The following is a 24,089-nucleotide window of genomic DNA, read 5'->3' on the forward strand; positions in this document are numbered from 1 at the left end:
TAATTTTCAATGTACTACAAAAAGAAAATAAAGGGAAGTTGAATTACATAGAAACCAAGTCAGTTACTTGTCTAACTGGGCTGGATGGGAACATTAAATAGTAGTTACTGGCTGTAAAAATGCTTTATCCCTGTTTCTTTTTCTGTGAACTTACTGTCAGCGTCACTGTTCTTTCCCTCCAGATTAAACTAAATGATCACATTTTCTGTCTCTTATTTTCAGCCTTTTGGAGGACATAGTCCTATTATTATTACTCATATTATTCTTGATTTATATAGTCTGTAACACAAACTGTAATTCACTGCTTCTGAATCACGGCTGATTTACATACTTGCGATTCACTATAGTTTTCTTTCAAAAAGTCTTATGGACCCAAAGCTGCACACACAAGATGTTGTTCTGATTGAACTTTAAAAGGATCAGTCTGCTCCAAAGCTCAGGTACTATAAATACCACAAAAACACATCTGGAGTCAATAGGCTTTTAAAAAGCATCAGGTAAAACTACAGAACTTTTTAGGAGAGAAAAGCAGAAGAATGACAATTGAAAGGATGAACTAAAAATACTGCATCTATTTTTCAGGGCTCTAGAACTATTTTATTTTTTTACAGTTTCCAGGAGGAAAAATTCATTGTTATACCAGATTTAAAAAAAAAAAAAAAAAAAAATTGAAAAAGAGGAAGTAGTTCAGAAAACAGAATGACTTTTGAAGAAGAAAATTTGTTAATTGTACATGTTGTCTGGAGTTAATCTAACTGCTCTTTAAAATTGACTAATCTGTACAGTATATACTCAGATACTAAGAAAAAATTTATATTTTTCCCCTTGTGCTTGCAAGCTGTTAAGTTTTATTTCCTCTGCACCATGGTTTTATTTCTGTTTATTTCTGTTAGAAACTTGCTTTTAAATTGCATTTAACGAATAAAAGGCTGTAGGCATCTCCTCCTGTAAATACACATTTTTATATTTAGTTTGGAATATGCAATTTGCCAAAAATATCAGGTGACGCTTTTTATGAAGTGCTTGGGAGGTTTTAGTGCACTCATTACACACGGTGAACTAAATGAGCTAAATGGATGTGTTTGAAGCAGGAGGCTGTAAATAAAGAATGCACTCTGAGGGTCAGAAATCTGCGTAGGTTCCTAAACTTCCTTACTTTATAAGTTGAATGATTCGGGTTTGTGTCAGTGGGCAGGCTACAGCTGTTCTTCTCGAGCTGGCATTTTCTCAGGCTGCCAAAAAGCATCTGCATCACTGGGCATGTTCTGTATATTAGAGCGAGAAGAGCAAGAGCTGCAGGACCTTTACTCTCCGCAGCCGATCACAAAGGACAGCAGACTCAGAGAGTTCTCTGCAGCCTCCTCAGAAATCTCACAAGAAATTAGAAGTAAGGATGGTCTGGTCTGCAAACCAAACCTATTGCAAGAAACAGGGTTAGTGGTACAAAGTAGGAGACCAAGTAGAGCTCGGGGATCCTGGAAGAACAGAGATCCATATGGAAGTTCTCAGCCTCAGGGAACTCAGCATACAGGTATTTCATTGTGTCTGTTATGAGATGGGGTGCTTTTCCCCCCTTCTTATGATTTGAAACTTTGTGGTATTTTTTCCTTTAGCTAAAGAAGAGAGAAATTATTTATAAGTTTTTTATAAACCTGGAAGAAAAGGTTTTGAAGTTACTAACAAAGAGCAACAGTAATGAGATTATGGACCTGTAATAGGCAGATAAATAGGAATAACTGTAAGGAAAAATATATTTTAATTTATAACCATTTGTGCTTTGCAGTGACTTTCAAATAATTAGGTAGGAATTTTATGTGTTCCTATTTACAGGAAAACCTTTATATAATCTAAGTCAATAAGACTTTTGGCAGAGGGTTCAATAGCAAATGCCATTTGAAAAAATGTTTTAAGGTTGAATGTGTGAAGCAACAAGTTAGGGATCTATCTACATGCAATTTTTCATCTTGGGAATATATGTCAGAACTCAATGTAATAATGATTTTCTATATTTTTCCTATGTCAGAATTTCAGAGAAGGAAGAAATTGAGTTATTTATAGACTTCTTCTCCATAATTATAAATGTGATCCATATTCAAGGTTAAAAGAAATGGCGAGGAACTATATTGGGAAATGCTTATTAATCATGTTGGATTAGATTTATAGATATGCCTTTCATAGTGGAACATGATACACCAGTCAATGGCTAAACAGTAGTTTAATTTTTTTTGTCCTAAAGTTATAATAAAAGTGGCAAATACAAGGTTATTTACTCATTTTTTCCACATTTGCACTGTTTTGCTGAGATGTTGTAATGACCTTTTTTGGTGGTGGAAATAAAATATGAACCCCTGTTCGTGATAGAACTCACAATTGAAAGAGACACTATCAGAAATAAATAAAACATTATATAACATTTATATGATCTTCCCTCATACAAGGTCATGGGAAACATAATACCTAATACTTTATTATTTAGATTCATAGGTACATACAGACCTTTAGAGGTAGGTATTTATATAATAACAATATGTTCAAGTTTTGTGCAGAAAAAAAAATTGACAGCTCTGTCTATAATCCTATATGTATTTTCTGAACTGTACAGATTTAACCAGTTATTTGTCATTAACTGTTTTTAACCTTTACAGTCACCAATAGTAAAAAATACTGTACCAACCACATACCTTAACTAGAAAGCTTTTTGTGCTTTTGTCCTCCATTGTGATAGAAACACAAAGGAAAATGAGTCACAAAGACTTCACAAGTGATTCATTGCTTCCATCAAAGCAATATAATTTTAAATTATACTTTCATTTGTCTTTTCCCTGACAGGAGGCATTGTTGATAAGGACCTTCGTCACTACCTCAATCTTCGGTTCCAGAAAGGTTCGGTGGACCATGAGCTCCAGCAGATCATAAGAGACAACCTCTACCTCCGCACAGTGCCATGTGAGTAGGGTGGAGATGGACAAACCTGGATTTTTAGTGGTGATAGACTGTCTGAATGAGTGCTGCTGAGGCCTTTTGCAATGCATGGAGAGGTGGTCTGTGGATAAAGCAGCTTTTCTGTAAATAGATTTGTGGCTTGGTTCAAGTCTTCCACCTTACTGCTGAGAAGTTTAGCTGTGTAATGCTGAACTAGTTTCTGATGTTTTCATGGTGTTTTCAAAGGTGTAATTTCATAAAGTCTGACTCTAGAATAACAATCTTATTTCCTTTGTAGTTTTAGAAAGCATGGATCTAAAGGGAAAAAGAACAGTTTTCTGTGCTGTTCAGTGGATATCCAACAGAGAGTTTGATCTGCCTTGTGTTTCACATATACATTATGTAATAATACCATTGGATTTAGAATGCAATAGAACAACAGAAGAAACCTGTAAACTAGATTTTGTTTGTTTGAATGCAACACCCATGGCAATAGATGCCTTACAAATGTGTTTGTTGCCACATAAGTCAATGATATCTACATTCAAAATATTTGGAAACCTCTAAAATAATTTTTGCTGTATTGACAGTATTCAGCTGTTTTGACAGTAGACATGAAATTAAGCAGAGTCACGCAAGCTGGGTCCGACTGTCAGGACCATGCCTTTCAGAGCAGATATACTTGGCTGACAGACAATATATCACTTTAAATGGACTGGAGTTCCATTATTTTTCCCTCATAAAATAATTGCTTAGCAGACACAAAATGGGTCTTTTGGTTTTGGCAAAAAAAGGATGCACTTTTGAACTTACAGGCTTGACACTGGAATGATAGGCAGAGGAAGGTATACTGAGTAAGTGGCTGTGCTATTTATATGGTAATGAGTGGATGCTCTTTGAAAGAGGAGTTGTTGTGAATGCTACTGTATGTTTTTTCTTTTTCTTTCATAACATTAAAGAATGGAGCTTAGAAAAGCTCCACCTAAAAAAAGTTATTCAAGCATTTCCCCTTTTTTTTCTTTTGGAAGCTGAAGATAAATATAAATTCTCAATTTCAGGAGTTCAATTTGCAACTGATCAGAAAGGAAGGTGGAGAAAAAGCATTTAAAAGTTATTAGCTGCATGCAGAAAATAAAGTTACATTTTTGTGAGATTTATGATGAATTAGATTTGTCTGAAAGTGCTGAGAAGCATCATAGCTGAAGTGGAAATGCAATTAGAAAAAAGTTCTGAGATTATTCCCACTTTCAAGGATGTCTGGGAGCATCATTATCATAGGAGTGTGTTTATTATTATTATTACATCATTCGTACCACAGGTCCAGGTTAATGAAGGAAAATCCAACAATACTGCAACTACTGCACATGTCATATTACAGATATCTATGTCAGCAATATGGGCACAATGAGTCAGTTTTGAGATTGTTTTGTTGTTATCAAGGCAATAATAAAATGTTTTCATGTGTCAAGTAGAATACAGTACTCACAGATGCAAATTTGTCATTCAAAAAGTAACACTCCAACCGCAGAGGCTACAATTTGGAACTGATAAACAATACTACCTTTACTTTCTGCTCTGGCTTCTCCATCTTCTGGGTCATTTAGGTTGAATTCTTAGGTCATTATTGTATTGCATATTGAGTGTATTGAACTAAGTAAAATCTACATTTTTAAATACAGTGTAGTGTTGCAGATGACAGATATTGAATTGCAAGGTAAGCTGGCATGGTCTTGGCAAGTGGAGGACTCTCTTCAATAGTGGTGGTAGAAAAGAAAAATCCATAGTGCCCAACTGGCATATTTTCTACAAAATGTTCTTGAAAATCCTACTAAAGCAATCCTACTGAAACGTGGGTATGTAAAAAAAAATAAGTTTACAGGCAGAATGATATGTGGTTATCTAAAGGATTTTCCATAATCAGGCAAATAAAAAGGACACCATGACATAGTTTTCAACCCAGATTTCCCCTGAATCATAATTGTGGTGAATCTTTTTATAATGCCATTTCTCACCGTCTCCAACATTCATGCCTAGGAGGGAAAATGTTCTCAACTGTTTTCTTCTTTTCATGTAACTTCACTAATTTTTGAATCACAAGCTTACCTTTCAAGGGCACTGGTATTCATAATTTTCTGCTCTGGGCGGTGTTTTTTTTAAGCTCTGTACATAGCGTAAGAGTACTGGATAGCTGTCCTAGCACTGTATTTTACAGTCCTTAGTATACAGTGGTAATGTTTAACTGACTGTACCACTGACCACAAGTTCCCTTAATGTGTGCACCTAACCATGAACTTATTACAAGTCTTGCAACAGATGCCAACACAGCAAAAGCAGCACTCAATTTGGTCAAGTTCTTGTGCAGAAAAATAGAGAACAAAAGCCAACGGCAGGCAGCATAGCCTTAATTTCCAATGACAAGGTTGTCACATGAAGAGGAAAAAAATAATTGAGAAATAGGTGGCAACATTCTCCTTTTAAAGATGTACAATCTCTGTTACAGAAGCCTAATTGCAGTAAAACCATGAGAAGCTTTATAGAGTCCTTGACCTGGAGTTTTAGTGTTCCTTGCTTTCTGTTCATGCTGGCAGCACCAGCTCCAGTGGGTATGAACATGGATTTCTCAGCCTTCTAGGTCAGACCCAGTCATCTTTCACTTGGATTGACTTAGTGAGTATTCTCTGTGAAACCAGGAAACAGAGAACTAAGCCTTACTTGGTTTAAATCAGGATAAGCCAACTCAAGTTAGACAACTGAACTAGTATTTACTAGAAACTAGATAAGGTTGGTCCTTGAACTCAACCCTGGCAGTGTTCAAAGCCAGGCTGGATAAAGCCTTACACCACCAGCTCCAGCAGGAAGTGTCCCAGCCCACGGTGGGGGTGTTGGGACTAGAGGATCTTTAAGAACTCCCCAACCCCTTAGCATTCTGTGATTCTAGATAAGAATTTGCATTTTCTGTTACTCAAGTGTACATCCCTGCATGCACCAAAGAATAGATGGGCCAGAATCACATGATGTGAGGATCATGGGTCGATTCTGCCCTCAGAAATTGTAGCTCCTGGGAATGGGATGAATTGCTTGGGTTTGTGATCCTTACAATGCTCTGGTTTTGCTAAAGCAGAGCTCCTTTCTTCTAAATTCGAAATGACCGTGTAACCCTGAGAGTCAAACGCTGCCTTCCATAAGTGTCGCAGTTCTCAGTGCCATACGAAATTGATTTTCCTTGCATTGCCAACAGGAATTTTATGCATATATCCCAGGGCAGGATGTACTGTTGTATTTGCAGCAGTCAAGATGCAGCTGATAACAGGGCAGTTTTGGGGGAAAGAAAAGTTCCTCATTTTCCAAATTCAGAAGACCTAGCTGAAGTTTGTGTCATGCATTTTCTTCCCCTTTTTTTGTGGTGTACGATTTTAGCACTTTCCATAGCCTAAGCTTATTCCTGAAGTTATTTAGAAGCACTAACCATTGAGCTTATCCTACAATACAGAAAAATAGGCATGGTAAAAAGTGGTAGCTGTCAGCACTGTCTGGCACTGTCCATCCAAATCTAGGAATCTGGAGAAAGGCATGAAACACATGTAGGGCTCTGAATGCTATAAGCAGACAACACCTTAGGCTTCTTCTTAGTAGTGCTCTGGGCAAACTGCAATTGCCATGTGGGCAAGCAGTTTTCCAGCCTTCAGAAACGTGAGAAGAGGTAGCTCTAATTCTTTAGCTCTAACTTTGTTAGAGATAATTCCATTTGTGTTATTTTGAGAACAAACCAGTCAGGATTATAAATTTAAGAGGAAAATTAAAAATAAGTGCAATAATAGAAGGAAAATCCAGATACAACTTGGCTACATACAGGATACAACCTGACACCCTGTTAGGGTGGTGGTAGCAATCCAAGTGAGGTAGTTAGGTTGAATCAGTGATCCTGTGGAAGGTCTGGTCTCCAGCGGAAAGTCCAGTGGTAGCTCTTGTCCTCTGGGAACCCAGTAGACAGGGCTGCCTTGGCCAGTTCCAAGGCCAGGTTATATCCAGGTGGGAATGCTTGGCTCCTCCCTCCTGGGTGGAGCATTTCACAATAGGACGAGATAATTCCATGAGTTATGCAGTTAGTTCTTGATTGCTCATTAACTGTTATCAGGGGTGAGTCATAGCAGGAGATAACAGCTAATGCCCCACAGCTGGTGGTAATAGAATACTAAATACATCTATATTGCAACCTAGGACACCATTGCAAGAATAAAGCTTTGAGGAGAATACATCACAGGAAAGCAGTTTTAGTAGTGACAGTCATGGTCAGGCATGTCTCCTTTGATATGTCCTTTCCAGCAATTGCAAATTCCATTTCTTTAAGAGCTGGCAAAATAACGTAGCTGTGGTTGAAAATAGAATCTGTGTATGCTGCTTCTCCAGACAGGGAATGTGAAATGATAGTGGATAACACTGTGATTAAACAGCACTGTAAAAAGTAAAGGACAAGCTGATTCATAAAAGTAAAAAATCATCCATTAATTTGAAGAGATGCTCATTGATATCCTCTGGGATTGACAGTAACTCAGATGAGTTAGTCTATCCTGCTGCAACAAAGCAGGGTGCAGCCTATAAATGTATTGTTTACTGTGAAAATGGGGGGAAAAATAGCTTTAAAAATAATATGGAGATGAGGAACCTTCCTTCCTAGTCTTTGAGCTTAGAAAAAAAGGAATGATGTGAGAATGGAGAGGACTGGGTGTGTGGATCAGCCTTACAGCACTGGATATTGTAGTATTACCATTAGCACAGAAGTTGGAGGAAGGATGTTTTATTTAAGACATTTGTCAGCAGCATAGCAAAAAAATTCAAGTTTGTGACTCAGCCATATGCTATATGTGAGTGACCAAAGGCAAGAAATGGAATCATTATGAGCAGCAGTTTCCCACATACCAAACTGGGATAACAAATCCTCCTTTTTCTCAGCTTGCCTGCTGATGCTATGGGTTCTCTGTGTTAGGTGAATATAATTAACACTGCACTGCACATATGATACCTATGAACACTTAGTAAGCCACTTAGATCACTTCTGCTGTGACTTATTTTTTTTCCATCTTCTGTGAATAGATTCACATCCTTTAGATTTAGATAGTTTTGACTCAAATAAGAGCTGAATTTTCAACTATAGTTTTTTCTATTGTACTTTAGTATAATCTGGTCTATATATAAATTTAACCTACATGCCTCAATATTGTCTGTGTGCTGTTGAAATGGTATATCTTACAGCATGCTTGTTTATTGTCGAGTCCTCTGAGAAGAAAGGGTACATGTAGTGATTTTTTTTCTGATGTTTATCATACACAGTAAAAGTAGTGACATTAGCTTATATTTCTGTGATACTAAAGCAAATAAAAGATGTTTATAGTTGAAGCTGCAGGGGAATTCACATTTTTAGACCTGAAGAAATCTCCATTTGCAAAACAGTGCAAAACAAACAAGGTCTTTCCCTCTGTCAGAGAAGTGTAATATATTGGGAAACTTCAGTGGTTCATAATCTACTTCATGGGTACCAATCATAAGTAAAGAACTTCTAGGGGTGTGTAAGATTTCCTCTCCTGGTGATGGGTATTATCATAGTTCATATTCCCTCTAACACCTTATATTAGTCACAATAGTAAATACTGAAAGAAATCCCCATTACATACCTAGGTTTTCATGTGAGGTTTCTAATTTCCAAGCTAAGGATAGAGTAGCAGAAGTCAAGTGGGCAATAACTCTATTGATTGAGGGTAGCCCAAACTTTGAAGCTCTATGTGCACAGTTCTGCTGCTCTGAATAAGGATGTGAGGTATACCTGACTGATCCATATTTAGACAAATATAAACCCTTTCAATTTTTTTTTTTTTTTTTGAAAAGTACTTTTTTCTTCTTCTGAAAAGTATATAGCCAAGAAAATTTAAAGGAAAATGTGTGAAACATACTTGCCAATGGTTTAATATATTTTTCTTACAAGTTTGTTCAGTGTCAAAAGTATCTTACGAGAGATATTGTCAGTAAAAGAGCTGCCAGTTTGACGTCACGTGAAACTATTGTTAGGATAAAATAACCTGTGCTTAGCACACCCTACTGCCAAGAAATGTCTGCATCACTGAAAATAACAGTACCCAACTTTAATGACTACTTTATTCTTCCAGACAGTGTTAGCTATTGCTTAGACTTTGATGGTTCAGAATAGAGCAATGCAGAGTCCTAAGAAAATGTTCTTCTTGTTGTGTATCTGATTGAGCACACCTCCAAGGTGTACTTAAAGTGAAATTATTGTCAACTGTGTTCAGCCTTTTTAGTGTCTCAAGCAAAATCAGGTAATTATATGAGATGAGGGCCTGACTGTGCTGGATGCAGCACAGGACCAGGAGACGAGGAGGAAGTCACTGCTTCCAGTAACTGACAGCCTAAGAGGCAAAAAACAGCTGACAGAAAAACATAGAGCACTGACAGTGCCTAAGTCATCCTGTATTAGGTAGAGTGGTGATTAAACTGTTGCCTGTGGACCTTGCTTTCTTTCCCACTGCTACATTCAGCATTCCTAATTACTCGCTTGAATTACCCACACGGGACAATGACCTGTTTTTCTGATGACCCTGGGAATGCCTGGTCAAAAGAGTGGGACTTATATATCTTTGTATTGACTTTTCCATGCTATTTTATGGAACATTTTGTCTATTTCATAGCAGGGTGCTAAAGGTTGCAGTCAGCAGTGTGCTTCCTCAGTTTGTACTGAGCATTGCCTGTGCTCAGAGCATCTTTGGGCTGCAGGCACTGCATTGCTTTCAGCAGGAAGGAGTGGATGAAAACAAAAACAAGGAAAAAACAAATTTTAAAATGTATTTGTCAAAGTGGACTGCAATTTTAATTAAGGTCTAGGTTAAACCAGTGTCCAAACTTTATCTACAAATGCTGATGGAAAATACTGTACTGTTTTTTAGTCATGAGGGAGAAGATGCACATAATTTCTGTTTCATTTACTCAGATATGTCTCAGTTTTACATACTGGGGATGTCAACTTTCAGCTATTCAGTGACTAAATACTCATCTTAAAATAACAGAGATCCAAAGACAATATACTGTTCAAGATGAAGGGGGGAAGGAATGTGTCTGATATGGTAAAACTGTAGTAGGAAGTGAGAACAGTTGTAACAAAATGAAGAGCAGTAGTTGTGTACAACAGTTCTGTTTCTCAGAGATCTTTGCCCCCAAATCACATCTGTAAGACACTGAGACTGCTAATTCTGTCCCCTACTCCTATTCTTTCCACTCCTTCATTCCCTCCTTTCTGCTCTGTTAAATACCATGCTTTTCTCTCCCATTTAAAAAACCAAATCCTCTAAAATCAGTGAATATTTTTTATAATCAGTGCTGATATAAATTATTTGTCTGAAAGATAATCTGATGCCCTGTTAACTGGAAAGCTGATATAATACCACTAGTCACTAAAAGTTTTAGCAGTGAAGAAAACCTAAGAAAATGTTCTGAAATTACAAACCAAATCTTTCTAAAGCAGTTTTCCTACAAAAGTATATCACATATCTTCCTTAACTGATGTTAACTGGCATGTGATTTAAAGATTAATGTCAAGCAGCTTGGGTTGGTTATCATATCTGTCTGGAATTATTTGTGTGTGATATAGCACATGCACATTTCCAGATGAGAGTTTAGTTGCAATATTTGTGCTGATTGTCCTCAGGAATCACTACATGTTTATTTAAACCTTGGGGAGGCTTTCTAGTGTTGCAAAATGGGTTCTCTAATTCACATGGTACCAAAAGGATAAAGGATAATGGCAGTTTTAAATGAATTTTTGTGGTAGCACTAATTTTATTGATTACTTGGGAACTAGCAGCAACTAGAAGGGCAATAGCATGAATCTGATGAAGTACCTTGTCTCAGCAGAACAAGAATAACAAACAGTAGAAGAGGCTACAAATAACTTCTTTCACAAATACAAGTCATAGTTCTTGAGTAGCCTAAAGCAGCTTGAAGTTTGTGCAGAGGCTGTATCTCCCTATGACAGTAAGCTTTTCAAGCCTGAAGGTCTTAGATATTCTACTGACCTTTCTCCTTAAATAACCAAAGAATCACAAATATGATAAAACTTGCAGCATTGTTGAATGTAAGTGCTCCTAGGGTTTCTAAAGCATTTTTTATTTCCTACACAAACTTTCCAAATTACCTTTTGATATTAAAAGGTTCTAAAATATATCCTCTAGATAAATTTAGCCTCCATCTGCAGTCAAATAGGTCAAAACACTGATTATTTTCTTGACATAAACTGAGATACTTTAAATATCTGTGTTTTCTCTTAGTCTAGAGAAGATAAAATGTCAGGGCCTCTAGATAATCTTTACTTTACTTGGTGATTTTTATCTGAAGAACAATTGCACAGTGAAGATGGAACACCAACAAGTGTCCTCAGAAATTCAGAACAATATCAACAACAACAACAACAAAAAAAGTGTTAAAGAATCAATATTCTGACTTGAATGACCAATTTAATGAACAATAAGGTCCAATATTAATTTTGGCAGAATGGGCTTCTGTTTTTTTTCTCTTCTGGAGCTTTCATCTACAGCCACATCAAAAGCAGATCAGTGGTAGTGATGATGGACGTTGTTGTGAATACATCATCAGGTGCACACTGAGAAATTTAGTTGAATTGGTAAGCATTTGGACAAAGTCACCAAATAACCATCTTCTCACATTTCTGTCTCTGGGTGCACCTGCAGCTCAGTAGCCTCCTCACCCCAGCTGGAGCCTTTGTGATTCTTTTGGATGTCGTTTGGTGCTCTGAGCCACCACTCCCTTCCTTTGAAAAGGTCATTACTTAAATCAATGAAACTATACAACTTGAGACCTTTTTTCAAGATTTAAGATTTTTGTCATGCCCACACCTCTAGAGAAGAAGGCACACCTTTTTTCATATTTTCTGTGTCTTACAAAAAAAGAAAGAATTTCAGCCTTCTGTGCATAGTAAGCCAAGGTCAATGGTGGTGTCTCTAGTGGCACTGTGTTTCAGATTCAAAAGTACCCTGGCTAGAATAAATCCCTTTGAAAAGAAAACGAATTAGAGACTGAAGATTACAGAGGTGCTGTAACACCTTAAGAGGTCTTAACACCTGAAGAGTGAATAAAGCTTTGGTTTCACCAGTAGGGGCAAGATTCATTTATAATTTACTGGCTGAAAAACTGTTATGAAGAAACTCCTTTTCTGCAAGTCCTTTTCTTTTTATTTTCCTGCATCCTGAGGATACTGCTGTTCTGGTTTTGACCCATGACAGTTTGTCAAAACTTTATGTTTCTCCTTTATTTCCAGGCTTTGATTCTACCCAATGCATTTTTCTTTTTCTAATTTATTACTGTTATTAACACATCAACCTCTTGACTAGCTATCAATCTATTATGGATTATTCAAATAATTCTGTCAAATTTATTTCAATGAGTCTGAATAGAGAAACTTTCTTACTGTGGAGATGGCAGAAATATATTTTGGTTAGAAAAAAATAATTCTATTAATGCAAAGGTTCCAGACTGTATTTCAAATGAATACAGGAATCTGGATTTAAATGCAGAACAGTGTCATAATTTTAGCTTTAAATTCTTGTCTTTGAATATTAAAAGCTTGCCATGGACATATATTACTGGGTCTAGAAAACACTATGCTTTCCAGTTAAGAGATGAGATTTTTTAGTACTAAATTTCACAATAAATTACATTTGCTATTATTTTATCAATGTGACTTTGTTGAAACTAATCACTAATACCTGTGATATGTTGCTAAGATAGTTTCACATTGCTCACAAAAATAGTGGATCATTTTATATGTAGGAAAGCATGAAATTCACTCTAGGCTGCTGAAGGTGCAGTCTCCACATGTGTTCTAGTGGCTTTTATCTGGTGACAAAATGCACACCAGCACTCAGTTTAACTCATCTGCAATTTCTGATTCCCATTTTTGGTTTTGACTGGCTATTGACCTTTCTTTTTCAACTTGGTACTGCTGTGATTTCTTCAACTCATATTGGTACTGACTTGAATAGATGCTTGACCGGTTATTTCCTTTGGCATTTGTTAATACAGAGAAACCCTGATTTTTTTTTTTTTTTAAGCTTTAAATCAAAACCAACACACCCCTTCTTGCAAAAATAGAATCTTTTTTTTCTGCAGAAGAACCTGTGGAGCTCTTCCTGGAAAGCTTGATTGCAGGTGTGGCAGAAATCTTGCAGTAAAGCTCTGCCCTGCTATGATTCATTCATTTCACAGGACACTTCATGTATTTGGCAAATGCACATTGCACTGTATTCCTTGAAGAGCTCTTAGAACCCAGAGAACGGGCTGTAATTTAATTACCTTTAATTCATTTAAAAGTGTACTCTACAGTGGCACTCAAAACAGTGATTTGACAAGATTTCCTCTCTTGCGTAAAACCAGAAGTTACTTTTATATACAATATCCTTGTATTAGCAGCATCTATAAAATAATTCTCTAGTTCCCCTAGAGATGTCCTGCTTTGACTTCCACTAAAATGCTGAGTGATTCTGAGCCTCTGCACATTGTTGGCTCCATGTTACTAAACCCTGGCTAACTCCCTGCTCAGAACACTGGAGTTTTGGTGACTCCAAGCCTTCAATAACTGCTCAGGGAAGGGAAGCCTGATGACTTCAGGCTGTGGGTTTGACACAGGTTGCAGGAGGTGGCTTTAACCAAAGCTGGTGCTTAGGGCGTGGAATTTTGTAACTTTAGTCCATACAGTAAGCAAGGCACATTCCCAAATATACTTCAAAGTTTATGTCCTTTATGTTTAAGCTAGTGCAGCTTCCTTCTCAAGAATAGGATAAAATCAGGCTGGTTTCATATTTCTCTTTTTCTCTCTTCAGAGTCCTGTGAGGACATGGTGAAAGGTAAAGCTGAGCAGTGAGTCATTCTACTATTCAGGGTTTCATTCAAGGAATATGTGAAATGTAATGTTCCCCATCAATTACCAAAGACAATTATTCCTCCTTGTGTATCATATAGAATGAGTCAAGTTGTAATATATATTATCTAATCTTTAGCTTATCTTTGTGTGCTTCTGAAATAATTATTATTACCTGCAAAACTTCAAAACTTGCCTTAAGTTCATCGGTCACTTTTATCTACATGTATCTGTACTTGTATTAAGAGTTGTGCACCAACAAACTACTATTTAAATACATAGTTAAAATTGTACTGACTCAGAAACATGGCATTTGCAGCCAGAAACAATCTAGTAATCCAGATTGTAAACTGTCAGAGAATAGTTGTTGTTCTGTTTTTGTACTTTATAATGTAATGTCCTGGAAGAAAGTGATGAATTTTGGAGAAAATCCTTCCTTTCATCATCTTCACAAAAAGACAGCATTTAATTACTCCTTTCCTGTCATTATCCTCAATTTGCATCTCCCAGTTCTGGAATGTCTGGTGGGTTTTTGCAGAGAGTTTTACTTTTCAGAATCTTTTGAGTAAGATACAAGGTTATATCTGTCCTGGATCAGAATTGTTCAGTCTGAACAGGAGAAAGCAAGTGGAAAAAAAACCAAACCAGGATATCTGAGGGATTCAGTGGTGACCTTGCTTGCACTAGCTCACACTGTTAAAAGGGAATATTTGAAGTCCACATGGCACTGTGTTTTTAAGAGCATTTTTGCCTACGCAGTGAAAGAAAGTAACCAAGCTCTAAGTTTTGAAAAATTTATTTCTGTTAAATAATTCCTACTTTATTGAAATTCTTTTAAAATTCTGAAAAAGCAGTAAAGTCTAAAAGAAAAGAGAAGGCTTCTTCAAGATGCAATTATATTGTCTCTCTTTGTCCCTCTTTATAAAATGTGGAAGATTTGAGCAACAATAACAAACATGAGAAAATGTTAGTTCTTGTACAATCCTCCATTAGCATCATAAAAGAGAATTCTGAATAAAGGTTTGTTTTTTAAAAAGAAAAAGGTTACAGATTTAAGTTCTCTTTTCTACAAAACAAGGAAGCTTGAAAGATGAAAATAAAGAAAAAGAAAGGCAGAAGCTTTCCTGACTTGAGAGCTTCCTGAGCATCACAGTGTTGTTGCCATTGCTAAGGACATATTATGCAATAAACTCCAATATAAAGTGCAATAAATGTTTTCTTTTTCACCTTTGGAAATGTCTGTGCTCATAAACAGTTACCAAAGACTAGGCAGAAGTTTTAAGAATTTTAAAAGGATAATAATGGATTTGGAGAGACAGTAAGCTCTGAGCAAAAAATGCACCTCCTTTCCTCCCATGGAGTGACACCTCACAGAGTACATGACATGGTGTTAGACCATGAGACAGTCATCTGTGAAGCCATCTGGATGGTGGAGAGCATACCAAAGGTAACTGTAGAAGATCATTTTATAAACGATTGTGTGATAAATTGAAAACTTTCTACATCTAAAAAACTTTCTGAAAATTTTCCTGATTTTTGCTAATACTCAATCTGACACCAGATCATTGTTTTAGACTGAAGATCATCTTAAATGCAGTTAAAAATATGCATGCAGTTCCAAAGAAAAGGCCTTGTATTTCATTTCTTGAAGTCTTTTGTGATTATTAATTACTTACCCATTTCCGCTCTGACTGATCTTAAGGGAAGGAAGAAAACTACCACTTTACCTTGGCTCAAACAGTGAAAATAAACTGTAAGTCACCTGAGAGATGATTTTAACCCACTGGGAAAGAACATAAGGAAAATTACATAGGGAGTGTACAGAGGAACAGTCATAACTTGGAGCACAGTTTTTACTGTTCAAGTGAAATATCATCATGAACTTTCATTGAATTGAAGTGAGAATTAATTTCATTCTCTATGTCCCCTGTAGAATTTTGTTAAATTATGGCAGGCCTTAGCTTTCTGCAGGTTAGAAAATAATGCACCTCCTTCCCTAGACAATACAGTGAGGCTTATAGCAGCTTAATTTTCTTTCATTGTGTGATTCCATGTAGGACCTATAAAGATGTGATCTGCACAACACTAACAAATCCTTCAAAGCTAAAGCTTGAACAAATCAATATCTTCAGGTCCTTTAAACTCAAGCACAAAACACCTCACATTGCTGGCCAGAAGGATTGATGGGTAAGAGTACACAGAAATAATAAAACGATGAGTAATTATGGAAACTAGACTCAACCTGGTTATTCCAGAAGTCATACACAGGAGGGTCTGTAGTGCTCTGGCAATGTGTTCTTCCACTCCACTTTTATTCTGGTGCAGATCATGGCATGAGATTGAAAATATCTTTTCTTCCTGTTTTGTGCTCTAGCAGAGGTGTTTTAAACGGGTTCATACAAACTGCTTCTAATTTAGTGCCATATCAGTGCAGAAAGAGGAGAGAAGGGGGATTTTAGTGAGAGAGAGGAACATTTAAAATGGGTTGGTCAGTTTGTTTGGCTCAAACCATGTTTGTACCTCACTGTGCAGAGCTGCTCTGTTCCCCATAGTTATGTACTGGCAAATATTATTCTGCACTATTATGTCGCTCTTGAGCCACTAGCAGAGAGAAGAATCCAGTTCTCAGTGGCAAGAAGGAAAAGCCCTTTATTGTTTTGATTTCATCACATATATAGAGTTTTCAAAAGTCACCCAGATTGGTCAGTCAAAAACCTCCCCCTAGGCCTGATTGGCCAGGCCTGCACCGTCCAAGTCTTGGGACACTGTTTTTAATAACATCCAAACCTTATCTTTATTTATAAAACACAAAAGGATTTCTCATGGGAAAGACCTGTGCTAGCCACACTATTCTATCAGGGCAATATATAATATATTTCCCTTAGCACACATACAGGTTTTTTGAAGTGGTTTTGGGTGTTTGGGTGGGGATTTGCTTTGGTTTATTTGTTTGTTTAGTTGTTTGGGGTTTTGTTGTTGTGGTTGTCTGGTTTGGTATGGTTGGGTTTTTTTTCTTTCATTCTTCTTTATTTTCATGTTCTATGTAGCACTATTTAAAATATGAGGAGTCAGAATTTTGGTTTTGTTCTCTGTGTTGTTGTTAGATTCAGGATTTTGGCCAGCTGTTGAATCTGGGCCATATCCTACTCTTCCTTCTGTGTCACAAAAAAGCTTGAGCAGAAGACAGCAGTCACAGCCCCAAAGTGTGGGAGAGACTAGCATTAAAGAGTTCACTCTCACCATCCCCTCACCATCCAGCTCCACAATAAGTTCTGCAGTAGGATCAGGAGAGATAAGTATCAATAATCAGTCTGCTCTACTTTCATGGTTTCCCTCATCAAGGCCGGAAGTACAAGCATGACTTGCCTGTGCATTCTCTGCAGGCAGCATGAGCACCAATATCACTCTGCTAAGAATTTGAGCTCATTTGCCATCCACAGAGGCAAGGATTTCACTGTCTAAATGTCCCTGGATCCAGTAATGCTGCAATAATACTGTTGATTGAGTAGAATCCTGCTATCATGTATTGTTCATCCATAACACTTGAATGATGGGTCAAGATCCTGAAAAATACTTCAGATGAGTAATACCAGGAAAGTAAAAATAGTTGTTATTTGGGCTGTTTGGGTGATTTGAGGAAGCAGCCTATTTTACATGAATGCAAAGAAAAGAGATTGGCAATCAGATAAACCCTTCTTAATTTTCTTTTCAGTTTCATCTGTTTTATTTTTTCTCCCAAATTGTATTATTCAAATGAAAATTCAGTGCCTGGTAACTAAAGCATGCATAATAATTATATTTCTTTTTAAAAGGCTGAATTTTCTATTTGTCCCCTGGTGCTTCAATCTATGAAAATGTTATCTTAATTATGATATGTGTTGTTCCCTATTGATAGTGCCTGCAGTTATGCAGTTACTGTATTCATACATGTGGAGAGAACACAATGCCTGAATGGATTGCAGATGTGAAGGGACCCTTGGTGGGCCACACACAGGGCTTTGTAAAATCAAGATCTAAAGTGCAGTGCTCACAAGGACTGTGGTGGAACAGGGGACTTGGAAGGTGTCAAGAGCTGTGCCTTACTGATGTAACAGCTGAATTAGGTCTGTAGGTAGAACTCTTCCTCTTCTGCAACTTATTCTATACAATGAATTTTAAGTTAGTAGTCTTAAGAGTTTCCATTGTTCTGAATACACACCAGCCACCATTTCTCCGCTGATGTCAATCAGTATAAATTCATTACTGTTGGGGATTTTCAGGAATTAGCACAGTTTCAGGCTTAACCTTGTTAGGATAGCCAGGAAACATCAAGTTCCTTTTCCAAGTGATTACTGAATGCTAACAGCTCTCTGGATGTTACTGATGTAGATTGGCAGAAATAGCTCTGTTCATTGTTGAGCTAAATATGTTCCTGAAATATCAAAATAATTAAATTGGAAGTTTTGTAGCATTTTTCTGTAGAGACTTGTAAATTGCTTTGTTCTCCTGAATTACAAAAGAAATTAGCTAAAAGTTTAATCATAGAACAATAAAAGGCTGCAAATCAGAAAAGCAGGAGCTTTATTGTTTTCTTTTAATAATTTGCTGTTATTGTCATTTGTGTAGTGTAAAAGCAAACAAAAGAAACCCCAAAACCCAATGCTCACACTTAGGTTTAAATTAAGAAAACTGTTTTCATTCATTTTTATGTTTTTGAAATAATTCACCTTTGCAGGCTAATTTTGCAGCATAGTGAAGATTGTTGTAATTGCTGCCTAGGAATGGATACCTTTGCCAAGGTTGTTTCTGTCACTTCTCCTCATTTATTTCTTTAACCTTTACCTCTGAGAATAAATGTCATGTTCTGGCTTAAGCAGTATTTTAAGCAGTAGCATGCCTGAGTGCAGCTGTAATTGAGGATTTACCTATTCTTCCCTTTACCAAATTGGTGCAGGCTTCACAGCTAAACCCAGGTGCACTGATCACAGTTAGGAAGAATGTGATAAACTGCTTTGATTGGGCTGTTTTAGCCCACATGTGCCTCTGAGAGCACAAGCAGAGCAGTAAGACCCTGGGCTAGCACTGGTCACATAGGCAAGGGGTATTTATTTTCTTGAAAGAAAGTGCAGTAGATACTGGTGTGAGACTGTTTTCTTATGACAAGAGGAGCAAGATCATGTTTTATCTTACCATTCTTCTGAAGATATCCATGATAAATCCTCTTTTTGAGGAGTGAAGTAAGTCACAGGATTCAATTACTTCAGTGACTAACAGTGACAATTTTTGGACTAGGAGTGACTTTCGTAGAGAAGGAATTCAAACTTTTCAAGGTATTTTCACAACAGCACAAGCAAGATCAAAAGAAAGAGGTGAGAGTGAGCCAGGACCACAGCTTGGTAAAGAAGACCTAACAAACAACAGAGGCAGAGAAAAAGAGAATGGAAAGAAAAAGAGTTGGCAGTGACAGATGAAGAGGTAACAGATGAGATTCAACAATTGAGATCTGATCTCCTTCTGCAGTAAATAGCTATGCAAACAGCCTTTTGTTGAGGGAAAAGGTTGACCTATATCTTTTGTACTAAAAGGACCTGGAAGGTAAAAAACATGCTACAAAATGGCTCTATCAGGATGAGTGTGACAGGATGAGTGAGCACAGAAAAGAGTGTGAGAGGAGCAATCCAGGAAGGTGGCAAATGGAGCTGGTGTAGATGGCTGTAGATGGCACAAGGAAAGATTGCATTAAACAATCAGGAGTAGGGTGGATACAGCAGAAAGACTTCAAAACAAAAAGAGTCTTTAAGGTTGGAAAAGACCTTTAAGATCATCAAGGCCAATCATCAACCCAGCATCACCATAATGTTCACCACTAAACTGTGTCTTCAAGTGCCATATCCACGTGTTCTTTGGACACTTCCAGGGAAAGTGACTCCACTGCTTCCTGTACAGCCTGTTCCAATGTTTGTCCATGCAGTTTTTTCTAGTATCTAATTGAGCCTCTCTTGGCATGACTTGAGGCTGTTTTGTCTCATTCTGTCACTTGTTACCTGGGAGAACATACTGCTACAACTTCCTTTCTGGGACTTGCAGAGAGCGAAGTTCTTTTCTCCAGGCTGAGCAACCTCAGTCCTCTCCCCACTCCTCATCACACTTGTGCTCCAGACCCTTCACCAGCTCTGTTGCCCTTCTCTGGACATTCCAGCACCTCAATGATCTTCTTGTAGTAAGGGACCTAAAACTTACCTGGGATTTGACTTGTGGTCTCACCAAGTGCAGGGGAACAATCACTGCCCTGGTGCTGCAGGTCACACTGTGCCTGTTCCAAGCCAGGATGCCATTGGCCTTCTTGGCCACCTGGGCACACTGCTGCATCTTCAAAAATGAGCCAACATCCCCAGCCTGGCCCAGTTCAGGATGGGGATTGCAGGAAAGTCAGAAATCTTGCTGAGGGACAGCAGCTGCCCAAATGGTGCCTGACATGCAGGTATGCTGCTAAGATTTAAGTTTCCTCTCAGAAGTACTGACTGGATGAGATCCAGTGGGTGATGATGGGTTCAGAGATGGCAGCAGGGAGGATGGAGAAGGGGGGCACGAGGTTCTCCAGGGTTAATAAAAATAAGAGGGTATGTTTTTCACAAGACTGATTGAAGTGGTAAACCTGTGGGGAAAGTAATGTGTGACAGGGTTGTTAAACATTTCATTATAATAGAAATAAGAAAGTATATGAATTAAAACTGCTAAACTATGACATTTTCTAATTTTTAGTGTTATGGTTTGTAAGTGTAGTAATTTTCTTTTGTTGTAAGTTACACTGTAGAGATAGTCATAAAACATTTTTTAATTGTTTTTCCTTACAGGAAATAATAATATTTTAAGGGGATTTAAAAAAAAAAATAGATTCTTATCTTACGGTTTCTGCCTATGGAACTGGCAACAACAAACAGTACTCTGGGAAAAAAAGTTTTCAAGCTCACTTTAATGTAAAATAACTACAGCTCTCAGTAAATGTGAAAAATGAAACAATTTCTTAATAGATAACCCAGTGTTGCTTTAAATATTAAAAGAAAAAATTTAGTTGGCGTTCTCAGGGAGACTTTCTTCCCATAAATTTACACTTTTTTCAAATCTTTAATTAGTTTTATGCAATCATTCTGATGTTGTTGGAGAAAAGAAAAATAATAAAATACGTGTTGGCAGTTACAGCTAGAAATCTTGAGTGATACAGAAAACAAAGATAAATAAAGATTCTGAAAAAATAAAAGCTTGCTTGGAGCATATCTAGCCCAGTATTCATAAAACTGAGATTATGTTGTTTATTTACAGGAGTTGTGTAAAGCTTATGTGAGTCATGAAATAATTAATAACATGTGAGAGAACTGGTTCATGATCTTTGTGCCAAGATCATGAAAAAAGCAGGCATTTTTATATCAGCTGGAAAAGCCGGTAGCATTCTTTAGAAAAATACAGTGGAGCTGTGTTAAAGGGGGAGAACAATAATTAATGTTTTCTGGTGTCAGTTGATGTGGATTATGCTCTTTTAATCTCAAACATTTCTCCAGGGTTTCTGTTAAATTCAGAAGCATTTAAGATGCATTGTGAGTGCTGGGGTGGCTCAAAAATACATTGCAATGATATCCTTTTTAAAATGAGAAATGTTTTTGTCTAAATGAAGGTGTGAACTGAGATTTCAGAGTTTTCTCCACACAGCAGTACTACACATTGTTCCTTACCAGGAAATGTTCATGGACTCTTACAGTCAGAGGTGCTCAACATGTCCTGGTTCTGTGTGGCTCTTTGAGGAACTAGGAATGACTCCAAAGCCTGCAGGAGGGAAAGAAGTGGGAAATAGGTGATGTCCCTTATGAGAAATGAGACAGTTTTGACCAAATTGTTGCAGTAAAGAAGATTGCTGCTACAAAGAAAAGCTCTATATTTATTATATCTTTAGTGGCTTAAAACTTTCTAGACTAGCTAAAGATTTGCAACAAAATCTTTCTTGAATCTTATTCATTAGTTGGTTTTTACTTTTGGTTCTATTTTATGTGTCTCTATGTTTTCTTGACTCAATATATTGGCATTTGAGCAGAATAAGAATGTACATGTGAATAGTTTCTTAATTTGGGTTGGGTTTTTTTTTGTTTTGTTTTGTTTGGGGGTTTTTTGTTTGTTTTTGTTTGGTTGGTTTTTTTAATAAAAATTTTTAATCTCACCGTCACAAGTTATAGCCAGGAGCTGGAAAAGCTTCCTGTTAATGACATGTCAGAGGACCCAGTAGAAGAATGTTCTTGAAAACATTTTTATGTTCATTTTAGTCACAGAATGACCAAGGGTGTGCCAAGGGTGTGCAAATTAATGAATAGTGAAATGATTTAAACATGTTTAATTTAATTTAATTTAATTTAATTTAAATGCAAATAAGTGATCATGAATCTGGTGGTTTCTGTTATTGACAAGATGCAAGCATCAGTTTGCTGCAAGAAAGATAGTTAAAGAAGAAGAAAATTGAAATATGCTGATTTCAAATGCCAAAGTGAAACATGTATTTGACCAAGAATTGTATGCTGAATCTGGAGCTGTGTTCTGTAGGAAATTAAGGTCGTTTTGTAGTTAGAAGGGAAAGTTATTTAGGGTTAAAAAAGTATTTGCTTTCATTTTATCATGTCTCTTTCTTCCTCTGTGACCTTAGTAAACTTTTGCTGCAAAATCATTTTATTCATATACAAGCCAAGAGAAATAACAGCTTTTGTAAGATTCTTGTGAAGGCAGAATAATGAAGATTCATTAAATTATTTCCTATCATCAAGTGTCGTGTGAAATGGAACATACTATCAAGTAAAATATATTTAGCTAGTATTATCAAAATCAAAGTCTAAACAATTACTCAGATCTGAAAAAAAACATATCCAGGTGGATTCCACATAATGACATATTATGACACCCAGTTGTTTTGGGTTTTTTCCCACCCTCTCTCTGTAATAATTTCTATGTGTTTTAGTATAAGTCACAATACATATGCAGTGGAATCCTTGAGCAGTGTGTTTTTATTGAACCCTAAATTTATAAGACTTCACAGTGGGAGGACTGGGATTTTTTATTCTTTTTTATTTAAAAGCATAATTTTATTCTAATGGTTATGGTTAATAAGCATATGATTTCAGATCTTTCAAGAGAGAGACCATTAATTGAGAAAAATGCCAAAACATTCCTTATATGAGTAATCTCCTCAACTTCATGATACTTTTATGCCATGAAGATAGTCTCAGGGGAAAAGATATTTCAGGCCTCTATTATGTAGTTGCCTTTGATTATTTTTCATGGAAGGATGGTGGGGGAAAAAAAAAAAGAGAAAAAGAAAAAGAAATCAATAATTTTAGACTTGCTATCAATACAGATCTAGGTCCAGGAATAATCTAGAGCTCAATATTAGTTTTGGCTGATAGAAGTTTAGTTAAATGGAAGTTCTGCAGTATATTTGACCAAGGTCCAGTTCTTATCTCTGACTCAATTCTGAGTTAAAGATTTGCAATTAAATTTGATGATTGTAAGTTTATTATAGGCTTTAGTGGATTTCTACTTCAGCTGAGATTATCTCTGATTATTATTCATTTTATTTCCTGTTTATAGTTTAAAATATGTAAACAGAGGTTGATGAAACTGTTAGAAGTGTTATGGTTTCACTGTGTGGTGAGAAATGTTTTATGAAGTATCCAGTTATTGTCACTTGCACATTCAAGCACAATTTTTGTTAACAAAAAGTATTTATTTTTGGTAATTTGTGTTGAAAAATAATACTTATTCTGTAGATAAAAACATCAGTTGGGCTATGGTACAAAAAGCATTACAGCTAACACAATGACTTAGATGTCAAGGCCCTCAATTGCCATTTATACACTAGGAGAAGATAACAGCCAAGGCAAATACAAAGTATCATTTCAATGGTGTGCCACATATATGTGAATTAAGCTCTAAACATCTATTTTCAGATAATGTCTCACAGCTTTCCATTCAGCAATCACTGAGTTAATAGTGTTTTGATCCAGGGGTAAGAGAAATGCCAGTCAATGCCACAAAGAAAATTTGCCTAAATTTTTTTCCAGTTTTATTTTCTCCTTTGATAAGAAAAGGTGAGTGACTCACCTGAACACAAATAAATCTAAAACAGGTTGAGGCAAACAAGAAACAAGACAGCAAAACCAGGCTGAAGGATACTTTCACAAATAAGCACAGAAACAAGTACGTGTGTTCGCACAATAAAGTG

General features: G+C 36.7%; 1 protein-coding gene across 11 annotated transcripts in view; it reads left to right on the plus strand.

Annotated features, from left to right (window-relative positions):
- Positions 1-24,089, plus strand: part of MAGI2 (membrane associated guanylate kinase, WW and PDZ domain containing 2) — a 699,878-nt gene that overhangs the window by 205,866 nt on the left and 469,923 nt on the right. For all 11 annotated transcript variants that reach the window (XM_085039895.1, XM_085039928.1, XM_085039912.1 and 8 more), the window contains exon 2: positions 2,830-2,946. In XM_085039895.1, the coding sequence (XP_084896021.1) occupies positions 2,830-2,946 (117 nt within the window). The remainder of the gene's footprint in view (positions 1-2,829; positions 2,947-24,089) is intronic.

This window comes from Lichenostomus cassidix, chromosome 1Aa, assembly GCF_008360975.1.
Source record: "Lichenostomus cassidix isolate B80296 chromosome 1Aa, HeHo_3.0, whole genome shotgun sequence".
In the NCBI taxonomy this organism is placed as follows: domain Eukaryota; kingdom Metazoa; phylum Chordata; class Aves; order Passeriformes; family Meliphagidae; genus Lichenostomus; species Lichenostomus cassidix.